This window comes from Heptranchias perlo, chromosome 26 (genome assembly GCF_035084215.1).
Source record: "Heptranchias perlo isolate sHepPer1 chromosome 26, sHepPer1.hap1, whole genome shotgun sequence".
NCBI classification, from domain to species: domain Eukaryota; kingdom Metazoa; phylum Chordata; class Chondrichthyes; order Hexanchiformes; family Hexanchidae; genus Heptranchias; species Heptranchias perlo.
In genome coordinates this window covers 27,567,489-27,586,358 of record NC_090350.1, presented here as the reverse complement: position 1 = coordinate 27,586,358, position 18,870 = coordinate 27,567,489, and the positions used below count along the sequence as shown (strand labels likewise).

The following is an 18,870-nucleotide window of genomic DNA, read 5'->3' as shown; positions in this document are numbered from 1 at the left end:
AAAAAAAGTCCCCAGTACACCATTTACTTGAAAAAGTGTTAGTCTTTTTGGCCATGTGTGCTCAATGTGAACAATTAAGTTGAGGCGACACGACATAGGCCAAAGGCAATGCTGGTAAATGCATTTGACCAGAGAGGTAACAGTTTGATAGATAGATGGCAGAATTTTGAGGTTGGTTTTGCTATCAGTTTAACAAGTTTCTAACTTAATATGCATTAAGGATTATTACCCTTTTACACAATTTAATGTACCAATTGGAAATTACAGATTACTCAGTTTGAATTGGATGCGATAAACTGGTTCTGAATTGAAATGTCAAATGAAGTTATCTCAACCTCAGAAGAAAAGCTTGGGAATATTTTAAAATAGCAGCAACAAGCCAAAATGATCATTTGCAACAACCAGACTTGGTGGAGTAACAAATTTGTCATCTGTAGCACGTCTTTAACAAAACAAACCAAGTTACAATTTTTACCTTTTTGAAAAGCTTGCAAAAAATAAAGCTAAGTCAAGGGAATTAGTTTTCTCAGCCCTCCAAATTATCCCTAAGCAAATGTCATATTGTCATTGCCCATAATAAAATTTAATATTCTTGATTACAATCTACCTGTCAAAAATGCAGCACATTAAAACTGACAGCATTAGTAATAAATCAAACAAACATAACCAGGTCCTTACATGTAGCTCCACTGAAGGTAGCTAGAATGGTAGAAAAAACAACTTCAGGAGGCTGTGTGGCATCAATAGCTGTATGGATCCCTTTCTTTCGGTAATAAGAAATCAGAGGTTTGGTTTGGGTATGGTAAGCACCAAGACGAGATTTTAATGTTTGTTCATTGTCATCTGAGCGTCGTATCAAAGGTTCACCAGTTACCTTCGTACAGAAACAAAAATACATAATCTAGTTAACTATACCATACACATAAACCAGTCTTAAAAAAACTTGTCGTAAGATAACATTTCTAATATAGAACCTCTAATGTACAATTTGGACTAAGTTTGGGGGAGTGTGGAAAGATAAAATATCAACTGTCCCTCACAATCGAATATTCATTTAAAAAAAAAATCATGTCTACAAACTTGAAGAAATTGGGAGACAGAGGCCCTAGAAAAGGTTCAGAGGATGGCCATGAGATTAATAGAGCCTAAAAACCCTTAGCTATCAAATAGGGTCAGCAAGCTGGGTCTTTTTACTCCAGGAAAGCGTAGACTTCAGGAAGACTTGATTTGTGTATTTAAGATGATCATTTTTTTAAAATTCATTCATGGGATGTGTGCCCATCCCTAATTGCCCTTGAGAAGGTGGTGGTGAGCCGCCTTCTTGAACCGCTGCAGTTTGTGTGGTGAAGGTTCTCCCACAGTGCTGTTAGGGAGTTCCAGGATTTTGACCCAGCGACGATGAAGGAACGGCGATATATTTCCAAGTCGGGATGGTGTGTGACTTGGAGGGGAACGTGCAGGTGGTGGTGTTCCCATGTGCCTGCTGCCCTTGTCCTAGAGGTTGTGGGTTTGGGGGGTGCTGTCGAAGAAACCTTTGCGAGTTGCTGCAGTGCATCCTGTGGATGGTACACACTGCAGCCACAGTGCACCGGTGGTGAAGGGAGTGAATGTTTAGGGTGGTGGATGGGGTGCCAATCAAGCGGGCTGCTTTGTCCTGGATGGTGTCGAGCTTCTTGAGTGTTGTTGGAGCTGCACTCATCCAGGCAAGTGGAGAGTGTTCCATCACACTCCTGACTTGTGCCTTGTAGATGGTGGAAAGGCTTTGGGGGGTCAGGAGGTGAGTCACTCGCCACAGAATACCCAGCCTCTGACCTGCACTTGTAGCCACAGTATTTATGTGGCTGGTCCAGTTAAGTTTCTGGTCAATGGTGACCCCCAGGATGTTGATGGTGGGGGATTCGATAATGGTAATGCCATTGAATGTCAAGGGGAGGTGGTTAGACTCTCTCTTGTTGGAGATGGTCATTGCCTGGCACTTGTCTGGGGCGAATGTTACTTGCCACTTATCAGCCCAACCCTGGATATTATCTGAGGGGTTGCGAGTGGAACTGAACACTGTGCAATCATCAGCGAACGTCCCCATTTCTGACCTTATGATGGAGGGAAGGTCATTGATGAAGCCATTGATAGGACTAGACTGTGTACATGTGAACAGATTATTTGAATTAAAAAAATTAATTAGTGAGAATGAGGGAATAGCATACAAGTTGCTTAAGCATAGAGTTAGGTTAGATGTCAGGAGGTTTTTCTTTTCCCAGAGGATTATTGACTTTTGGAATACGTTGCCAGCTCGGGCAGTGGATGCAGATTCTTTGCAAACATTCAAAAGGGAGCAGGTCAAGTTCCTGAAGTAGGCTGGTATCGGTTGGGATGTTGGGCAACCTCATGGTCATTGTTATCTCCTGGAGCCTGTTTCTGATTGCCTTCAGGGGTTGGAGAGAAATTTCACAGAATTCATTTTCTCTCTAGGTTTTTTTAAAAATCTGTTTTTTTGCTTCCCGCAGAAGATGACGTGGCAGGTGAGGAGTATTGGGGGTCATGTTGCTTATCTGAAATATGGCTGAATGGGGCAGGCTCGACAGACCAGCTGGTCTTTTTCTGTCCATCTTTTCATATGATTGCAGGGAGGGGAAATCACAAAAATTTCTTGCAATTGTTTTTGTTTTTCACAAATTTATACAAGCTTACTTAGTTGAGCTACTGTACATTTTGTTCTCGTGGTACCTACATCCGCCTGCATTGAGTTTGTTGGCACAGCTGTGCACACACTTGTGAATAGCAATGCACACTAGGATGCAAGCAGACATTTGTTGACAGTGGGCTAGAAGTGGTGGAAAGGAGTCACTATCCCTTAACTCTGGCCCTTCTTATATTGTTGTCATCCACCTTTCGTGGAGGTAGGGTAACATCCTATCAGCCTACAGAAATGGGCAAGGTAACCTCCAATTTCAGGAGAACCATGTAAAATCCATTCTAATTGCATATAACCATATTTGTTGGGAAGAGGGCTTTCCAAGATAGTACTAATTGTGCCAACCTGTGTGGTCTTGTGGTTTCTCTCCTCACCCTCCACTTTTTCATCTTCTAGTGAGAAGGTATGGGTTTGGTTCTGCAAAGATTGAGTAGTGGTCATGGTCTTTGTGGCCTCTAAAGATTGTCCAAAACATCAAGATATAGTGACATGAATGTCAATTAATTGTTGGAAAGTCATAATTGACCCTATCTTTTCTAATCTTTTGGGCCAAGTTCTGAATCCACACTTTCTTAGGACTTCTTCACTGCAATCAAATTGGGAATGGGGCCATTAAATCCACAAATATTTTCACTAATTAACAGATCTTTCTCCAAGCTGTTGTTAGAGCATTCCTAGAAACCCCATCATCTTTTCTGGCCGTCTCCATGTGGCAGAATGCAGATAGGCTTCAGTTTCTGCACCCAACTCTGGACTGTTTGGATGGTGCTTGTCACAATTTTAGGGCTTCACCAGATATTTCCCATAATCAGTGGCAGAAGCTACTCCCACAAGCAAACCCTTGCTCCCTAAATACTGACGTATGACTATATCTGCTATTGCAGCGTTGCCCAGGGTTGAAAAGAAACTCACGTTACAATAATTAGCTACTGGAGATGTTATGAGCCCTCTTCTGTTCTTAAAGCCTTAACAGAAGAATAAACATTCCATGAGACTCAAGCCACGAGATGTAGGCTATGAACTACAAATCAGGTGTAGTAGCCAAATGTCAATGCAGCAGATTTCACCTGCTTACAGACTTTTAACTTACATCACCCCAGGTACAACAATATCAAAAAAGATACAATACTTTGCCAACTCTCAATGCTGAACCTAGACCATCGTGAGTAACATAAATACAAGGATTGTTTAACCACAAAGAACCCTCCATGAGTTCAACTCTTCGCGGGCTGGAGTTCAGTGTTACGAGAAGAACTGAAGAGCTGCTGTTGACTACAAAAATCTCTCTCGTGGGTATGGAGCTGTTAAACAACCCCCTCACCCAGAAATAATGGACATCAAAGGAACATTTTACAATTTACATAAAATAGTCAATCAAAAAATTGGATCTAATGCAGAGGTGGCCTGCTGACATGGTGTTGCCCTCCTCTGGTGTGTCAGTAGAGTCAAAGCAGATGCTAGGTACTTTTCACCCAACTGCAACATTCCTTTTGACCCAGTAGTTTTTCACGGAACAAAGCAGGCAGCTTACGTCAAGTGGTTATTTAATTAAGATATCTATTCTTAACAAGCATGCAATCAAAACCTGTAATACGAAAAACACAGCATCTGAGTGGTTCCTCCACATCATCAATTTCCAGCCACATATAAAGGAATGTGGCTCCTATTCCCAACCCAGAGCAACTAAACATATAGTTGAACAAATTTCAAGCGTCCAGTCACATCTAAAATATAGAGACGTCATGATTAGAAATGTGACAGAACTCAATCACAGCTAGGTTTCTGGTTTTCACAGAGGTGGCCACTCATTAATAATGTCGTAAATTTGGGAAATTAATCTTAGGAGTTATAGAATTTGAAGCATACTTAAGGTCACTTCCCAGCCACTAGGAGTCAGAGTAATGTCAAGGAAGTAAATTCATCTCTGAATTTGTCCTTGCTCATATGAGCGTGCTAGACCATCTATCTAGATTGGTTTTTTTTGGGTCAGGCGGTGATTTAAGTCTTGCTATCCTTCCCAAGTATCAAAGACCTGTCTCCCACCACATTGAAAGTGGATTCCTGTGTACACATGGGTACATCTTGTGTGAGCAACGTGCCCTCTATATGGGAACAGTTAAAATTGTATTGACCACCACTCAAAAATCTCCGGTTTTGGAAGATGTCTGGGAGTGAAGGGGTTGGTTATCTACGTTTGCATATGTAATATTTTGCACTCAGGTTACTGGTCTGTGATACCTAGATTTACTCATGTCCATTGCCAGGGAAATGAAAGAGAGGAATAGGCAACCATCTCTAATCCCTCAGAGGAAGAGGATGTAACCATAGGCATATATTGTGGATGTGGTGTTGCTTGTGGAGGATTTTAAACCAGTTCTGATGCGAGCAGAAATTATTTTGTTAAATGCAAGTGAGTCACAAGCCAGCTTAAAGAACTACACCCATTAATGCTTAAGGAAGATTTATTTTCCTTTCCTTTAATGTATTTGTTTTTACGACCGGCTTACTCTGTAGACTATCAAAACTAGTCTTTTGGAAGGAGTGCTGTATTTTGTTTTGCACCAGTGGGATGCAAATGCCAAGTCTGAGTTTTTGGGAATATTCAAATAATGTGTTTGGAATTATTCTTACTGTATAATTTATAGTGTCTAATACTAAGGACTATGCACAATCACTACTCATGATAATTCCTGATACATACATCATCTTTCATTGGCTCTTTGGGTGGGTTATACAAGTCATGGTAGCTGCGCCCACTGGCCGGGTGAATCAGTCTGTAAAGAAAGGGTATATGGTTACAACAGCACTTCCCTCATAAAAGTCAACAGAATCAGCATTTGGTGTGTTACTTCCACAAAAATTTATCCTTTTCACTGGATAGCAAATGCTTCACTCCAAAGTCACCATTACACCCACAGTTAACTGCCCGGAAACATTAAGTAAACCTATAGTGCTGATAACATGAAGCTCTACAATGAAATAAGGATCTTAAACTAAATAAGATGCAAGGTAAAAGTACTTTTGTCAGGTCAAAGCCTCTTGTTCCAGTAAAACATACTGGAGACTGCACTATACATTACTGGAGACTGCAGCATACTCATGAGATGTTCTTAAATGAATTGTTAGATACAGTAAAGCACAGCCCCTTTAAGAACCTAATACAACCCCAAAAATTTAGTGGATAAATATGCTGCTTAGTATGTTACCGAGCCAAAAAGATCACTTTCTATCTCTAACACAAACAAATATGATGCTTGTTGCAAGTATGATTATTTGAAAAGATTCCATATGGCAAAAATACCTCTTTAAATAGGCAATTAATCAAGGTGCCAGTAAGCCACATGGTATGTGCATTATTCAGCACTTTCACACCCAACTGGTCATTGATATCCCATTCTACAAAAGATTGAACACAATGAATTTCAATGTTTCTGTTCAATGCGATCAGTTACTATAAAAAATTGTGAACATAAACAAAAATACCACCATTTTGAAGATTCAATCTAACTAACAGTAGGTGTAATAATGTAGCATCCACTCACCTAAATTACAAAAAGAGAATTCTTTATACATTCATTTTGCAGATAATCCAACACTGCTTGAATATTTAATAGCCATCTCCTGCCCAAAAAAAAGCTAAGCAATAAGCAGTACACTCAACTCCCCAATAAAATTACTTGTGGTGTGGTACAGAACTAATGGAGACTAGAAGGCCATGGGTTTGACTCTTATGCTGATTGCCCCAATGGTGACACTACATTGGCTTCTTGCAACAGTTTAAAAACTGGGTAAAATTTAAAAAATAAACACAGGCATAATTCCCTGATCTTCATTGCTATCCTATTGAAAATGCACGTGCAAACACAGGTGGGCTTGTCACTGAGGATTCTCTCCATGGCGAAACAGCCTGCTCACACTCACTGTCCAGCCACTTGAATAGCAACTTAATGAAGTAAGAGAGCTGATAGTGCACTTGGATCCATGCCCCAGAGCACATTGAACCATGCCCCAACATGAAGTCACACCTTCAAGAGAGAAGGGGAGAAAATTAGGGTAGGAATAGAATCATGCTCAGGTCTAAATAAAACAAAAGCTGAACAAAATAAATATTGTAATACACCATATTCCATTGACTCAATTGTACAAATCATGTTCTTCGCATAAAATATTCCCTAGTTATAGTAACCCCCTCCAGTTTGTATACTGGAATTGTAATTCTTTAACTTTGATGTGAAACACATTTTCAATGTTGTGTTAACATTGAATTAATAATTAAATTGTCTGTGGTCGTAGAAAGCATTCCAAAAAGGTAATTTGCCAGTAGTCTATTTGAAAAAAAAATCTGCTCCAGGCAAAACACTTCTTGGCCAATTAGTTAAGCATTTATGAAGACTTGGCCATCAAGGTTCAAATCTTAGCAGACCTCGCAAAATGGATTGTGTAACAAGCCTATTAATAAACAAGAAAAAAATGTTACCTGCCACAGATCCTACTTATCAGCAAGGAATCATCAATCTTAAACTCTACCACAGAGTCCAGCTTCTCAGATCGCTTTTCCATTTGTTTATCAAACTGTAACAAGAGCACAACTGACTCAGACAAGGCAAGGGATAAGTTATATGTCTGTCATCTATACGCCTCAAATATTCCTTAAGCTTAAAAAAGAATTTCCAGCTTTTGAAAACCCCGTTTTGGAACACAATTTAAAAACACTGCTTAAAGCCTTTTAATCAATGCCCTATCCACGAGCTACTGACTGACCCACTCCCAGATCTCGATCCAAAATGCAAAACTAGCCATATCTATGATGGTAGCCCTGAAATGACACTTTCTCTTCTTCCCCAACTTCCCCTGATTTTCCCTTCATTATGGGGAATTATCTGGCCTCCATTCAGCAACTTGGGTAAAGGATAACAAGAAAAGTGACATGACTGATACTTGTCCCAATTTTTACCAGAATTGTGCAATCACAATGACAAACGTAATCTCTGCAGCTTGTGTAAACGAAAAGTCATGACAGGTAAATAGGACTCTGTATTAGGGGTACAATCCAACTAGATAAGAAACAAACTGGGTTTGTGCAAGAGTACATTCTGAATTAACCAGTAAACTAACATGCACTTTATCACTTCAGTCACAATGTTATTGCTCTGTTAGTTTAGTACTGATTTTCTGCCACTAGACAACCTATATAAAGCATGTCTGCACCACCCATTGTGTAAAATGGGTACTGCACAAGCTTTTCACCACAATTTGCATTTATATAGCACCTTTAACGTAAGAAAAAGGCTCTTCACAGAGATGTAATCAGACAAAAATAAATAAAGGAGATTTCAGGAGGGGTAACCAAAAGCTTGGTTAGAGGTGGTTTTTAAGGAAGGCCTTAAAGGGAGATAGGGAGGCGAAGAGGCAGAGGAGTTTAAAATGTGAATTCCAGAGCATAATGCCTAGATGGCTGAAGGCACGGCTGCCAATGGTGGAGCAAAGGGATGGGGAAGATCCACGAAGCCAGGACAGCATTGATGAGGGTTTCGATGGCAGATGAGGGGAGGTTGGGGCAGAGGTGGGTGATGTTACAAAGGTGGAAGTAAGCAGTCTTTGTGATGGAGAGGATATAGGTTTGGAAGCTCAGCTTGAAGTTGAATAGGATGCTGAGGCTATGAACAGTATGGTTCAACCTGAGACAATGGCCAGGGGGAGGGGTGAAATCAGTGACAAGGGTATGGAGTTTGTGGTGAGAGCTGAAGACATTAGTTTTGGTCTTCCTAATGTTTAACTGGTAGAAATTGCAGCTAATCCAAGACTGGAAGCACAAAGCAGTGGCAAAAACTTTAATCACAATGATTTACATATGGTAAATTCTTATTGGAATCGCTATGAACATGATATCTGAGCCCAGTCTGATTCTTCCACCATGCTTTTCCATTGAACATCTCAATTATCAATCTATTCCATTTATTAATTTTAAAACATTAAATTTATCACCTAGTGATCTAATCCTTTAAGGAGAGTAGACTTTGGTTCCTTAACTTATCTTCACTAAATGATCCAAAACCTAGAGTCATGTATGTTGTCCTTTAAATCCTACACACAGAATAGTAGTCACTTAACAAAATACCCCCTGTAAGTTACTATGCTTTGTAAGTTGTCAAACAATTTCTTGGATTTATAATCTATGAATCATTTATAGACCAGTATTTTAATTACCTTAACAATTACTACCATACTATATGAAAATGATTTCAACACCTTAAGTTTTGATTTTTTTTCTTTTATTCACTGTATTTAATATAACCTTCATTTAGTACTTATTTTTAGTCCCATCTTATGTTTCTCCACATTAACTGTGAGTTTCCTCTGTCAAATTACAAAGATTTTCCAAATTTTGACCCTTTGCTTTGACCATCTTTTTCTCACACAATGTGTTGTTATCTGCAACATTCAATATTCAATTTTATCATCACAAGATCACATTTGTAAGTATTGGGAGCAGCAACGGTATCAAGATTGAACTGTGGGCTAGCCGTTTGGTTACTGCTGCCCAATTAGAACTAGATTTTATCTCTACAATACGTTTCCTAATATTTAGCCAAATGAAAATACAATTCACCCCCAATATGTTTAATTGAGCTGCAAGTTCTTATGAGGCACCTGCTGAAAATACAGATATTCAACACTGACCAACTCAATTATATCTTACTCCAAAAAATTACACATATTTAAAATAATTGTCTTTACTTTCATTAAACACTCTCAATTAGTGCCTTTATAATAAACTTCAATGTCTTTCTGACTATTTGATTTTTGTTCTTCCGATCTTAAGCCACGTTAACCTCAAGATAAGATCACGGTCATAAATTCATTCCCTATTACTCATATGATCGTCAAGTCAATTTAAATATAGCTGGACATCAGTACTGAGATGTATTTGAATGATGCTACAATGTTGTGTCCCATTCTGCCGTACAGTTTTAGTAAATATGTCAACATACGATCTGCGCCTGAGTTACAGTGCGTGGGAAGCCATCCAACAGAAATCCATTTTTGCATGCTGGAGTGTCCAAGTTTTTGTCAATCAATTCAATCACCATCTCATCGCTGACCTAAAGACAAATAACCAAAAATTAATCACAAACAACACATGCGTGTGAAATCAGATCCAGGTTTCTCCCCCCTCCTACAACATTCTACTGGCAAAAAGGAGAGCTTTAAAAGAAAGTCTATTAATTTTGAAAAAAATAAACAAACCTACCATGCATGATTCCCCACAAGTTCCCAATCTCAAGTATTTTATCAGGAAAGAAATTCAGAAAGTGCACACACTGCCCTCTCCCCGTAGCTGGCTAAGTGGAGGTTGGGGGTCATAGAAGGGAGACAAAAAATAAATTGAGATTTTGAAAAACATTTTTAATACACCTTCCAGCATTTAACTCAAGAGCCACGTTGCATGCCACATATATTGAAAAATGGTATATGGGACTAGAAAGGAGTTAGTGCCAATTCGGCTGAAAGATTTTCAAAAAAAAACAAGCCTCGTGTCACTAATGTAGCATTCTTTCAGATCCTATGTTACGCAACATTGCCAAAGGGTAACAAGTACACCAGGGCAACAAGGTACAGAATACAAATAAAATTAATATGAATATAAAAATCTCAGAATTTGTTGACAAAAGAAAAGTAGGAGTTTGGCAAACAAACAGTCAGGAGGACTGTAAAAGACTTCGGGAAGACATTAGCAGATCAGTGAAATGGAGAGACAGGTGGCAGATGGAATTTGATGTGGGAGAACCTTCACCACACAGACTGCAGCAGTTAAAGGCGGCGGCTCACCACCACTTTCTCTAGGGCAATTAGGGATGGGCAATAAATGCCGGCCTCGCCAGCGACACCCACATCCCATGAACGAATAAAAAAAAAGTGAGAAACAATACACTTTGGGAGAAACAAGGAATGGGAGTATATACTTAATGGAAAGATACTGAACGGTACAAGGTCCAGATGAACAGACACCTGGGAGTTCAAATGCATAATTCCCTGAATGTGAAAGTGCAGGTAGATGAAAGCCATAAAAAGGCCAATAGAATTTTGGGTTTTATAAATAAATAGAGGCATAGAGTACAAGAATAATGATGAATTTATACAAAACAGTGGTTAGGCCACGGTTGGAGCACAGTGTGCAGTTTTGGACACCCCATTATAGAAAGGACATTAAGGTCATAGAAAGCATTCAGCATAGATTCACCAGGGTAATGCCAAGGACATAAAACTATAGTTATGAGGAGAGACTTGCCATACTGGAACTATTTCCACTCGAGCAGAGAAGCCCAAGAGGAGATTTAATAGAATTTTTAAAATAAAAAGAGTTTTGATGGGGTGAATACAGAAAGACTATTGTGTCTTGCGAAGTCAGTGATAAGGGGTCATCAATTCAAAAATCACAGAGAGAGGAGAGGGGTTAGGAGAAATTTCTTTGCACGGGTGGCTGTTGGAGCATGGAACGCTTTGCCAGAGGGAGTGATTGACACAGAGACCATCACTTTTAAGAGAAAATAGTTAAATATTTGAAGCAGAGAAAGATACAAGGCTATAGAAAGAAAGGACATGCGATTAGTTTTGGATTGCTCTAGCAAAGAGCTAGCACAGACATGATAGGCCAAATGGCCTCATTCTGTGCTGTAAAGGTCTATGGTTCTATAACAGTAATCAATTTTAGTTCACAAAATCCTTTGATTATGTTCCATGGGCTGCATTAACTTTTTATATGGCAGTTTGTGGCAACAAGTTCAGCTATTCACTATCATCCAATGGAGTGTGTTACACTCATTATTTTCAGCCCATTAAAAGATAAAGAGCTACACTGAGTCAGCAGGTTTACAATGTGTAGCTGAACCACGATGTGGAGATGCCGGTGATGGACTGGGGTGGACAAATGTAAGGAGTCTTACAACACCAGGTTATAGTCCAACAGTTTTATTTGAAATCACAAGCTTTCGGAGCTTACCTCCTTCGTCAGGTGAGTCACCTGACAAAGGAGGAAGCCTCCGAAAGCTTGTGATTTCAAATAAAGCTGTTGGACTATAACCTGGTGTTGTAAGACTCCTTACATTTGTAGCTGAACCACCACAAAGGGAAGGCTTGAAGTTCAATTGGCAACTTGTACTTCTGTACTAAGTGAGCTGATCTCATCCAGGGTGGCAATATTGGTGCTAAAATAGTTCGTAGTACCTAGATTGGGAATGCAAACAAACAGCTTGGGTTCCCCGATCACTATCCCGTAGGCCCCACTGGAAATGCACATGTTTTGACATTGGACAAAGGCAGAATGAGGCTCACCTCTGATGCCTTCTTGCAAAATTCCACTATTAAAACTCGCACATGACCAATGCCCATTTCGGGCCGACCAGTATCCATGCAACAGAGTGTCGCATCTTCAAGAGTTGAGGGAAAGGCATGCAAAGCAACATTGACAAAACAAACAAAGTGCATATCTTGTCTGCAAGCCACACTCTACTTGACCATGATCAGATAGATAGATAGATAGATCGATAATATTGTGCAGAAAAAGGGTGTCCAATAAGGTTCCTCCCCCCCATCAAACCTGCCTGTCTCCTCAATGCGCTGATTCATACTGTGATATAATTCTTTGAGTGCTGGCCACCCTTCAGTACGTCACTCAAGTGACCACACTCTATGTATAAACATATTCAACGGGTGATCAGCAAACTGTTTTAACGTAGGGTGCATCACATCCAAGCCCAATTCAGTCTTCATCAAATGACCACACACTTGCACTTTCCAGCAATAGTCACTACATACTGATAAGTAGCAGCAACTCTGGCGAATTTCTCCTTCCTTTGCCCAGAGATGCCATGGTCAATAGTTGCATCCCTGGTTAAATCAGCTAATTCAGTCAAGTAAAGATCAAACCCAGGATTTTTCTGGTCTCCGTGGATCAGTTTCCACACTGGGCAGTGTCTTTATCACTGTGCCAATGGGAAGTCCTTTACCCAACAAGGTTTATACAGCATTTTGAGTTCACGCATAGTTGATAATCACAAGTTAATGTTTAGAATAAACACAATACAAGCAATAGCATTTCAGCACTGGTATTAAAGGTCATCAGTATATTATACAGCACTTACTAATTTGCCAGCATCCATTGTTTGCTTTAACTTCTGACCCAATTCTGATCCAGTTGCTACCATTGCTCGCAGCATATCACCTGTTGCTAAGTGACAGACACCATAGTGATCAGCAAGCTTAGAAGCCTAAAACAAGAACAAAATGCAATTGAGGTATCTTTCTATAAATGAGAAGGTACATACATCAGTATTGTTGGAAACTTAAAACAAAAATCCACCAGTCGAACAAGTCTTCTCACTCCAAATCACAAATTATTTACTTCAGATAATTACATTAGAACAGGTTGATAGAACATGGAATGCTTTACAAGTGGCTATTGAGGTCGCGACGAGGTCATCTTTTAACAACTTGCATTTATATAGTGCCTTTAACGTAGTGAAGTGTTCCAAGACACTTCACATGAGCAATATCAGACAAAATATGACACCAAGCCACTTAAGGAGATATTAGGACAGGTGACCAAAAGCTTGGTCAGAGATAGATTTTAAGGAGCATCTTAAAGGAGGGGAGAGAGTTGGAGAGGTGGAGGGGTTTGGGGAGGGAATTCCAGAGCTTAGGGCCGAGACAGCTGAAGGCATGACCACCAATGCCAATGGTGGGGCGAAGGAAATCAGGTGAATGGGACTTGGTGCGAGTTAGGACGCGGGCAGCAGCGCATTGATTGAGCTCATGTTTACGGCAGGTGGCAGACAGGATGCCGGCTAATTTCCATTGGAGCATTGGAATAGCCGAGTCTGGAGGTAACAAAAGCATGGGAGGGTTTCAGCAGCAGATGGGCTGAGGCAGGGGCGGAGACAGAGACAGGTGATATTATGGAGGTGGAAGTAGACAGTCTTGGCGATGGAGAGAATATGGAATCGGAAGCTCAGCTTGGGGTCATATAGGATGCCGAGGTTGCGAACAGTCTGGTTCAGCTCAGACAGCGGCCAGGGAGGGGGATGGAATTGGTGGCTAGGGAACGGAGTTTGTGGCGGGGGCCAAAGACACTGGTTTTAGTCTTTCCAATATTTAACTGAAGAAAATTTCTGCTCATCCAATACTGGATATCGGACAAGCAGCGTGACAAATCAGAGGCAGTGGAGGGGTCAAGAGAGGTGGTAGTGAGGTAGAGCTTTCGTCAGCCGAAATGTGGAATGTGACATTGTGTTTTCAGATGATGTCGCCAAGGGGCAGCATACAGGTGAGAAATAGGAGGGGGAACAAGGATAGATCCTTGGGGGAATTCCAGAGGTGACAGTGTGGGAGTGGGAAGAGAAGCCATTGCAGGAGATCCTCTGGCTATGACTGGATAGAAAAGAATGAAGCCAGGAGAGGGCAGTCCCACCCAGCTGGACGACGGAGGAGAGACGTTGGAGGAAGATGGTGTGGTCATCGATAACCAGTTCTTTACCCAAACACACGGAACAGCCATGGGGACCAAAATCGCATCCCAATACGCCAACATTTTCATGCACAAGTTCGAGCACGACTTCTTCACTGCACAGGACCTCCAACCAATGCTATACACCAGATACATCGACGACATTTTCTTCCTATGGACCCACGGCAAAGAATCACTGAAGAGACTACACGATAACATCAACAAGTTCCATCCCACCATCAAACTCACCATGGACTACTCCTCAGAATCGGTTTCTTTCTTGGACACGCGAATCTCCATCAAAGACGGGCACCTCAGCACCTCACTCTACCGCAAGCCCACGGACAACCTCACGATGCTCTACTTTTCCAGCTTCCACCCTAACCACGTCAAAGAGGCCATCCCCTATGGACAGGCCCTGCGAATACACAGGATCTGCTCAGACGAGGAGGAACGCGATGGACACCTACAGACGCTGAAAGACGCCCTCGTAAGAACGGGATATGACGCTCGACTCGTCGATCGACAGTTCCGACGGGCCACAGCGAAAAATCGCATAGACCTCCTCGGAAGACAAACACGGGACGCAACCAACAGAGTACCCTTTGTCGTCCAGTACTTCCCCGGAGCGGAGAAACTACGTCATGTTCTCCGCAGCCTTCAACATGTCATCGATGACGACGAACACCTCGCTATGGCCATCCCCACGCCTCCGCTACTCTCCTTCAAACAGCCACTCAACCTCAAACAGACCATCGTTCGCAGCAAATTACCCAGCTTTCAGGAGAACAGCGTCCACGACACCACACAACCCTGCCACGGCAACCTCTGCAACCTCTGCAAGACATGCCAGATCATCGACACAGATACCACCATCACACGAGAGGACACCACCCACCAGGTACATGGTTCATACTCCTGTGACTCGGCCAACGTTGTCTACCTCATACGTTGCAGGAAAGGATGCCCCAGAGCATGGTACATTGGCGAGACCATGCAGACGCTGCGACAACGGATGAACAGACACTGCGCAACAATCGCCAGACAGGAGGGTTCCCTCCCAGTCGGGGAACACTTCAGCAGTCAAGGACATTCAGCCACCGATCTTCGGGTAAGCGTTCTCCAAGGTGGCCTTCGAGACACACGGCAACGCAAAATCGTCGAGCAGAAATTGATAGCCAAGTTCCGCACCCATGAGGACGGCCTCAACCGGGATCTTGGGTTCATGTCGCGCTACACGTAGCCCCACCAGCGAAAAAAAAAGTTATCTGTTTTTAATACAACTGGTCATTCTCTCTCTTTCTCTTCCTTTCGGATGTTTCTCTCTCTCTCTCTGTCTGTCTTTGGTTCTGGCCGTTTGTATATTCAGTAGTCTTGTATCTAATGTCTCTCTGTCTGAACACTATTCAATTCCTTTGATTGCCTTGATCACGGGCAGTTGGAAAGATTATCTGTAATCACCAGGCATTGTTCTCGGTCTATATATGCGATAAATTTCAAGGAATCCCACACACACCTGACGAAGGAGAAAGCCTCCGAAAGCTTGTGATTTTCAAATAAAACTGTTGGACTATAACCTGGTGTTGTAAGATTCCTTACATTTGTCCACCCCAGTCCATCACCGGCATCTCCACACGTTGGAGTTGAGGCACATTACTGAGCAGAGTAAAGTAAGATTTATCCTGCATATGCCGTACCCAATCGAGGAATGGTCGATGAAGAAGCAACCCATTGCCCAGCAACTACAATCCTTGCCTCCAAGTACAAAAATATAAACTGCCCATTTTGACAGGTACAATTTAACTTTAAGGTCTATACAAACAATAAACAAACAACGGTATCTTAACAAAAAAGTAAGCTGATCAGATCCCACTTTAGCTTACAAAATGTTATTTTTTAAAACTAAAATCTTACAATTTTGGAATCATTTCAAGAATTTCACCGAAAAGATGAACACCGTTAAAAACCAAAAGCTTTAAAAGGTCATTTAAGGTCAATAGAGCCTCCACATAAAATAAAATGGAACCCAAAATTACTAATGAAAGGTTATCTAATAACTCATATCAGTCTGAAAATTTGAAGTAGAAAAATATAATCCTACATTTGTTACAAAAAATATTAAACGGGGCATTCCAATCAACGAAACGACTCTTTTTACCCGAACTTTGGCACTGTGCAAATTCAAAGTTTAGAAGCCAGGTGGACATTCCGCTTCGGGATTGGGGCAACGCTTCCCAGCATTAGATCGCCTCACTCACCTGTGTTCCTTTGCCTGCTCCAGGGGGGCCCAGGAGAATGGCTCTTATGTTCTTGTGAACTTGGTTCACCTTTGGTTCCTGATCAGCTCCTGGGCTCATTGTTTTATTTATTTATTTTCAGGTTAGTGACAGACGACAAACGATCACTCCACAGGCTCTCGCACTGTCGGTGACACCACTTCCTGCTGACGTCACGCGCACGTTTGTGACAACTTGACGAACGCGAGCGGCAGCGCCGATTGGCGAATCGTGTCGTCAATTTTTGCAACTATTTGGCGCTTATTTTTGTAGCAAAGGAAATTGCGTTTAAAGCGGGCGCCAGTCCCACCTGAACTATATACACATACATGCTTTCTAGATGTTATTTTTGCGCATAACATAGTAAATTATATAAGTTGCTATGCGGTTGCTTGTGGTTTTTTTTGCAAAATATTGAATTTAGTTATATATCATTGTGACTCCCGACTCACTACAGAACGCAGTAAATACCTTCTGTTGCTTTTCCGTTCCTGCAAAACTTTAGGGTGCCTGATAGGGTTGCCAATCCTTTAGGATCGGCCTCGAGTTTTCAGGATTTAAGATTAATCTCCTGCTCATTGCTGCAAGCAACCTGGGAGAAAAATCCTTGGGGCAATAAAAATTTGTGAGTTCTTCATTTTCTTTGAACACTTATTAATTATTAAAATATTGGAGATTGAGGGGGGAGGCTGTTTGGCTGGGTGGGGCAGTTGGAGATGAGAGGTCATGTGATGAAACCTCCAGTAATCCATCCATCTAGAGTTGGCGTGGTTGGCTTCTGTGACGCATGGCTGGCGGAGAGGAGGGGTCCAGACTGGCCAGGTAACCAGAGTCAGGGATGTCCTGGATGGCGGAGGAGCGGGCTGGATGTCGCCAGAGACTTTGGCACAGTGGATGCTCTGGCGCCACGTCTGGTGCTTGTCCAAAGCCATCCAAGCGCTAGAAGTCGCACTTGGCCCTGCGTCCACTAGGCGTGTTGAGGAGGCTCAAGTGTGTGGAGCGATCCCGTCCAATCTGACCCCTGCTCGGACAGAATTTCTCATCGGCGCCAGGCCCTGAATCCTTCCTTGGGAGCCTGAGCCTCACAACTTGAGCCGTCTTTTGGAAATTCCCTCCGTGCGATTCCACTCTGCAGGGAGGGGTTTCCTGTACAGGCTGCTCCTGCAAACTCTCCACTTCATGACCCTGGCCTCCTGTCCGGGCACGCCTTGACGTACCATCTTGCCATTCTATGGAGGTGGGGGTCCCCGATGGAGGGCTGTCTACGCGCAAGTCCACCCCTGCACCAGTGGGGATATGGGAAGGAGAGTGTTGCATGAAGCAGTCCCCACAAACTGGCTGCTAAGCCGTTTTACGGATACCCTGGCTGCTTGAAATTTCTGCGGCCTGGAGGAGTCCGGTTTTCATATCTAAATCAAATGTGAGAGGTTGCAGCCCCTATTTCAATATTTAAGGGGGCTGCTCCTCAAGTTTTGGTTGCACATCAGTCCCACGCTCCTGATCTTTGGCGACCCAGTGAGGAGGAGGGTGGGCAAGTCAGAGGACCTCCTTGTGGGTCTGACCCTGGGCCCGACGAAGGTGGCTATCTACAGGTCCAGGCTAGACACAACCTGCGGGGGCGGTCGCTCCAACTGTCTGCCTCTCTTCTGTGGCATTCTCTGCGCCCGGGTGGCCCTGGAGAAGGAACTTAAACAAAACAAACCCAAAGTTGGTCCCCTTGGCAGAGTACAGGCAAAGACATGGAGGTGGAAACTACGAAATCTGTTTTTGAGAAGAATAAGGAGTGATTGCAAATCTTTTACCTGAATTGGTTCTCTATAGTAAGATACGGATACCAATTTTTTTCCTAAAACACAGTGACTAGTTAGAAATGTTGGACTTTTATCTTTAGTAATTTAATTAAAACACTGAATTGTTTTCAATTTGATTTGCTGTTACTCACTCTAAATAATTCAGCAAGTGGTAACATGTCACTTTACCAGTTTGGTTAAAACCATATTTTTCTTTTCCATTGGCAGTCTGAAACTCAATCCTGTTGAAAATTTCAGAGCTTCCAAAAGAATGAAAACAGTACACTGAACCTAAATATCTGTAGTTGCAATTTATTGTGCTATTCTTTTTCAGAAGTCAGAATGCTGGGTGAGGGTTGTAGGGTATTTTTCTACCCCTCTGCTAATGATCGATGTGACACCAATATGGTATCGTGGAGTTTTATTAAGTTTCACACAAAGTTCAGCACTATGCATGCTTAAGCGGTAGTTGATAGAACAGAACAAGAGTGAGATCACCTGTCCTGGGTAGAGGGTGTGCCTACTTTGCACAGGAGCCTTGACGGTTACTCTGCCTGGGGCTTTCTCTGCTGATACCTTTGTAGGCTTCTTGGCCTTACCCCGCCCGAG

At 42.1% G+C, this 18,870-nt stretch overlaps 1 protein-coding gene across 7 annotated transcripts in view; it reads right to left on the bottom strand.

Annotated features, from left to right (window-relative positions):
* ak2 (adenylate kinase 2) overlaps positions 1 to 16,649 on the bottom strand; it is a 126,835-nt gene extending 110,186 nt beyond the window's left edge. For 3 of the 7 annotated variants that reach the window (XM_068006627.1, XM_068006630.1, XM_068006628.1), the window contains exons 1-6: positions 16,454 to 16,647; positions 12,835 to 12,960; positions 9,685 to 9,795; positions 7,170 to 7,264; positions 5,394 to 5,466; positions 679 to 874 (exon numbers count right to left, since the gene is read on the bottom strand). In XM_068006627.1, coding sequence (XP_067862728.1) covers positions 679 to 874; positions 5,394 to 5,466; positions 7,170 to 7,264; positions 9,685 to 9,795; positions 12,835 to 12,960; positions 16,454 to 16,552 — 700 coding nt within the window. In that variant the 5' untranslated portion in view covers positions 16,553 to 16,647. Of the gene's footprint in view, positions 1 to 678; positions 875 to 5,393; positions 5,467 to 7,169; positions 7,265 to 9,684; positions 9,796 to 12,834; positions 12,961 to 16,453 lie in introns of all 7 variants that reach the window. The other 4 variants (XM_068006626.1, XM_068006625.1, XM_068006624.1 and 1 more) reach the window with 3 other exon arrangements.
* Positions 16,650 to 18,870: the final 2,221 nt, after the last annotated feature.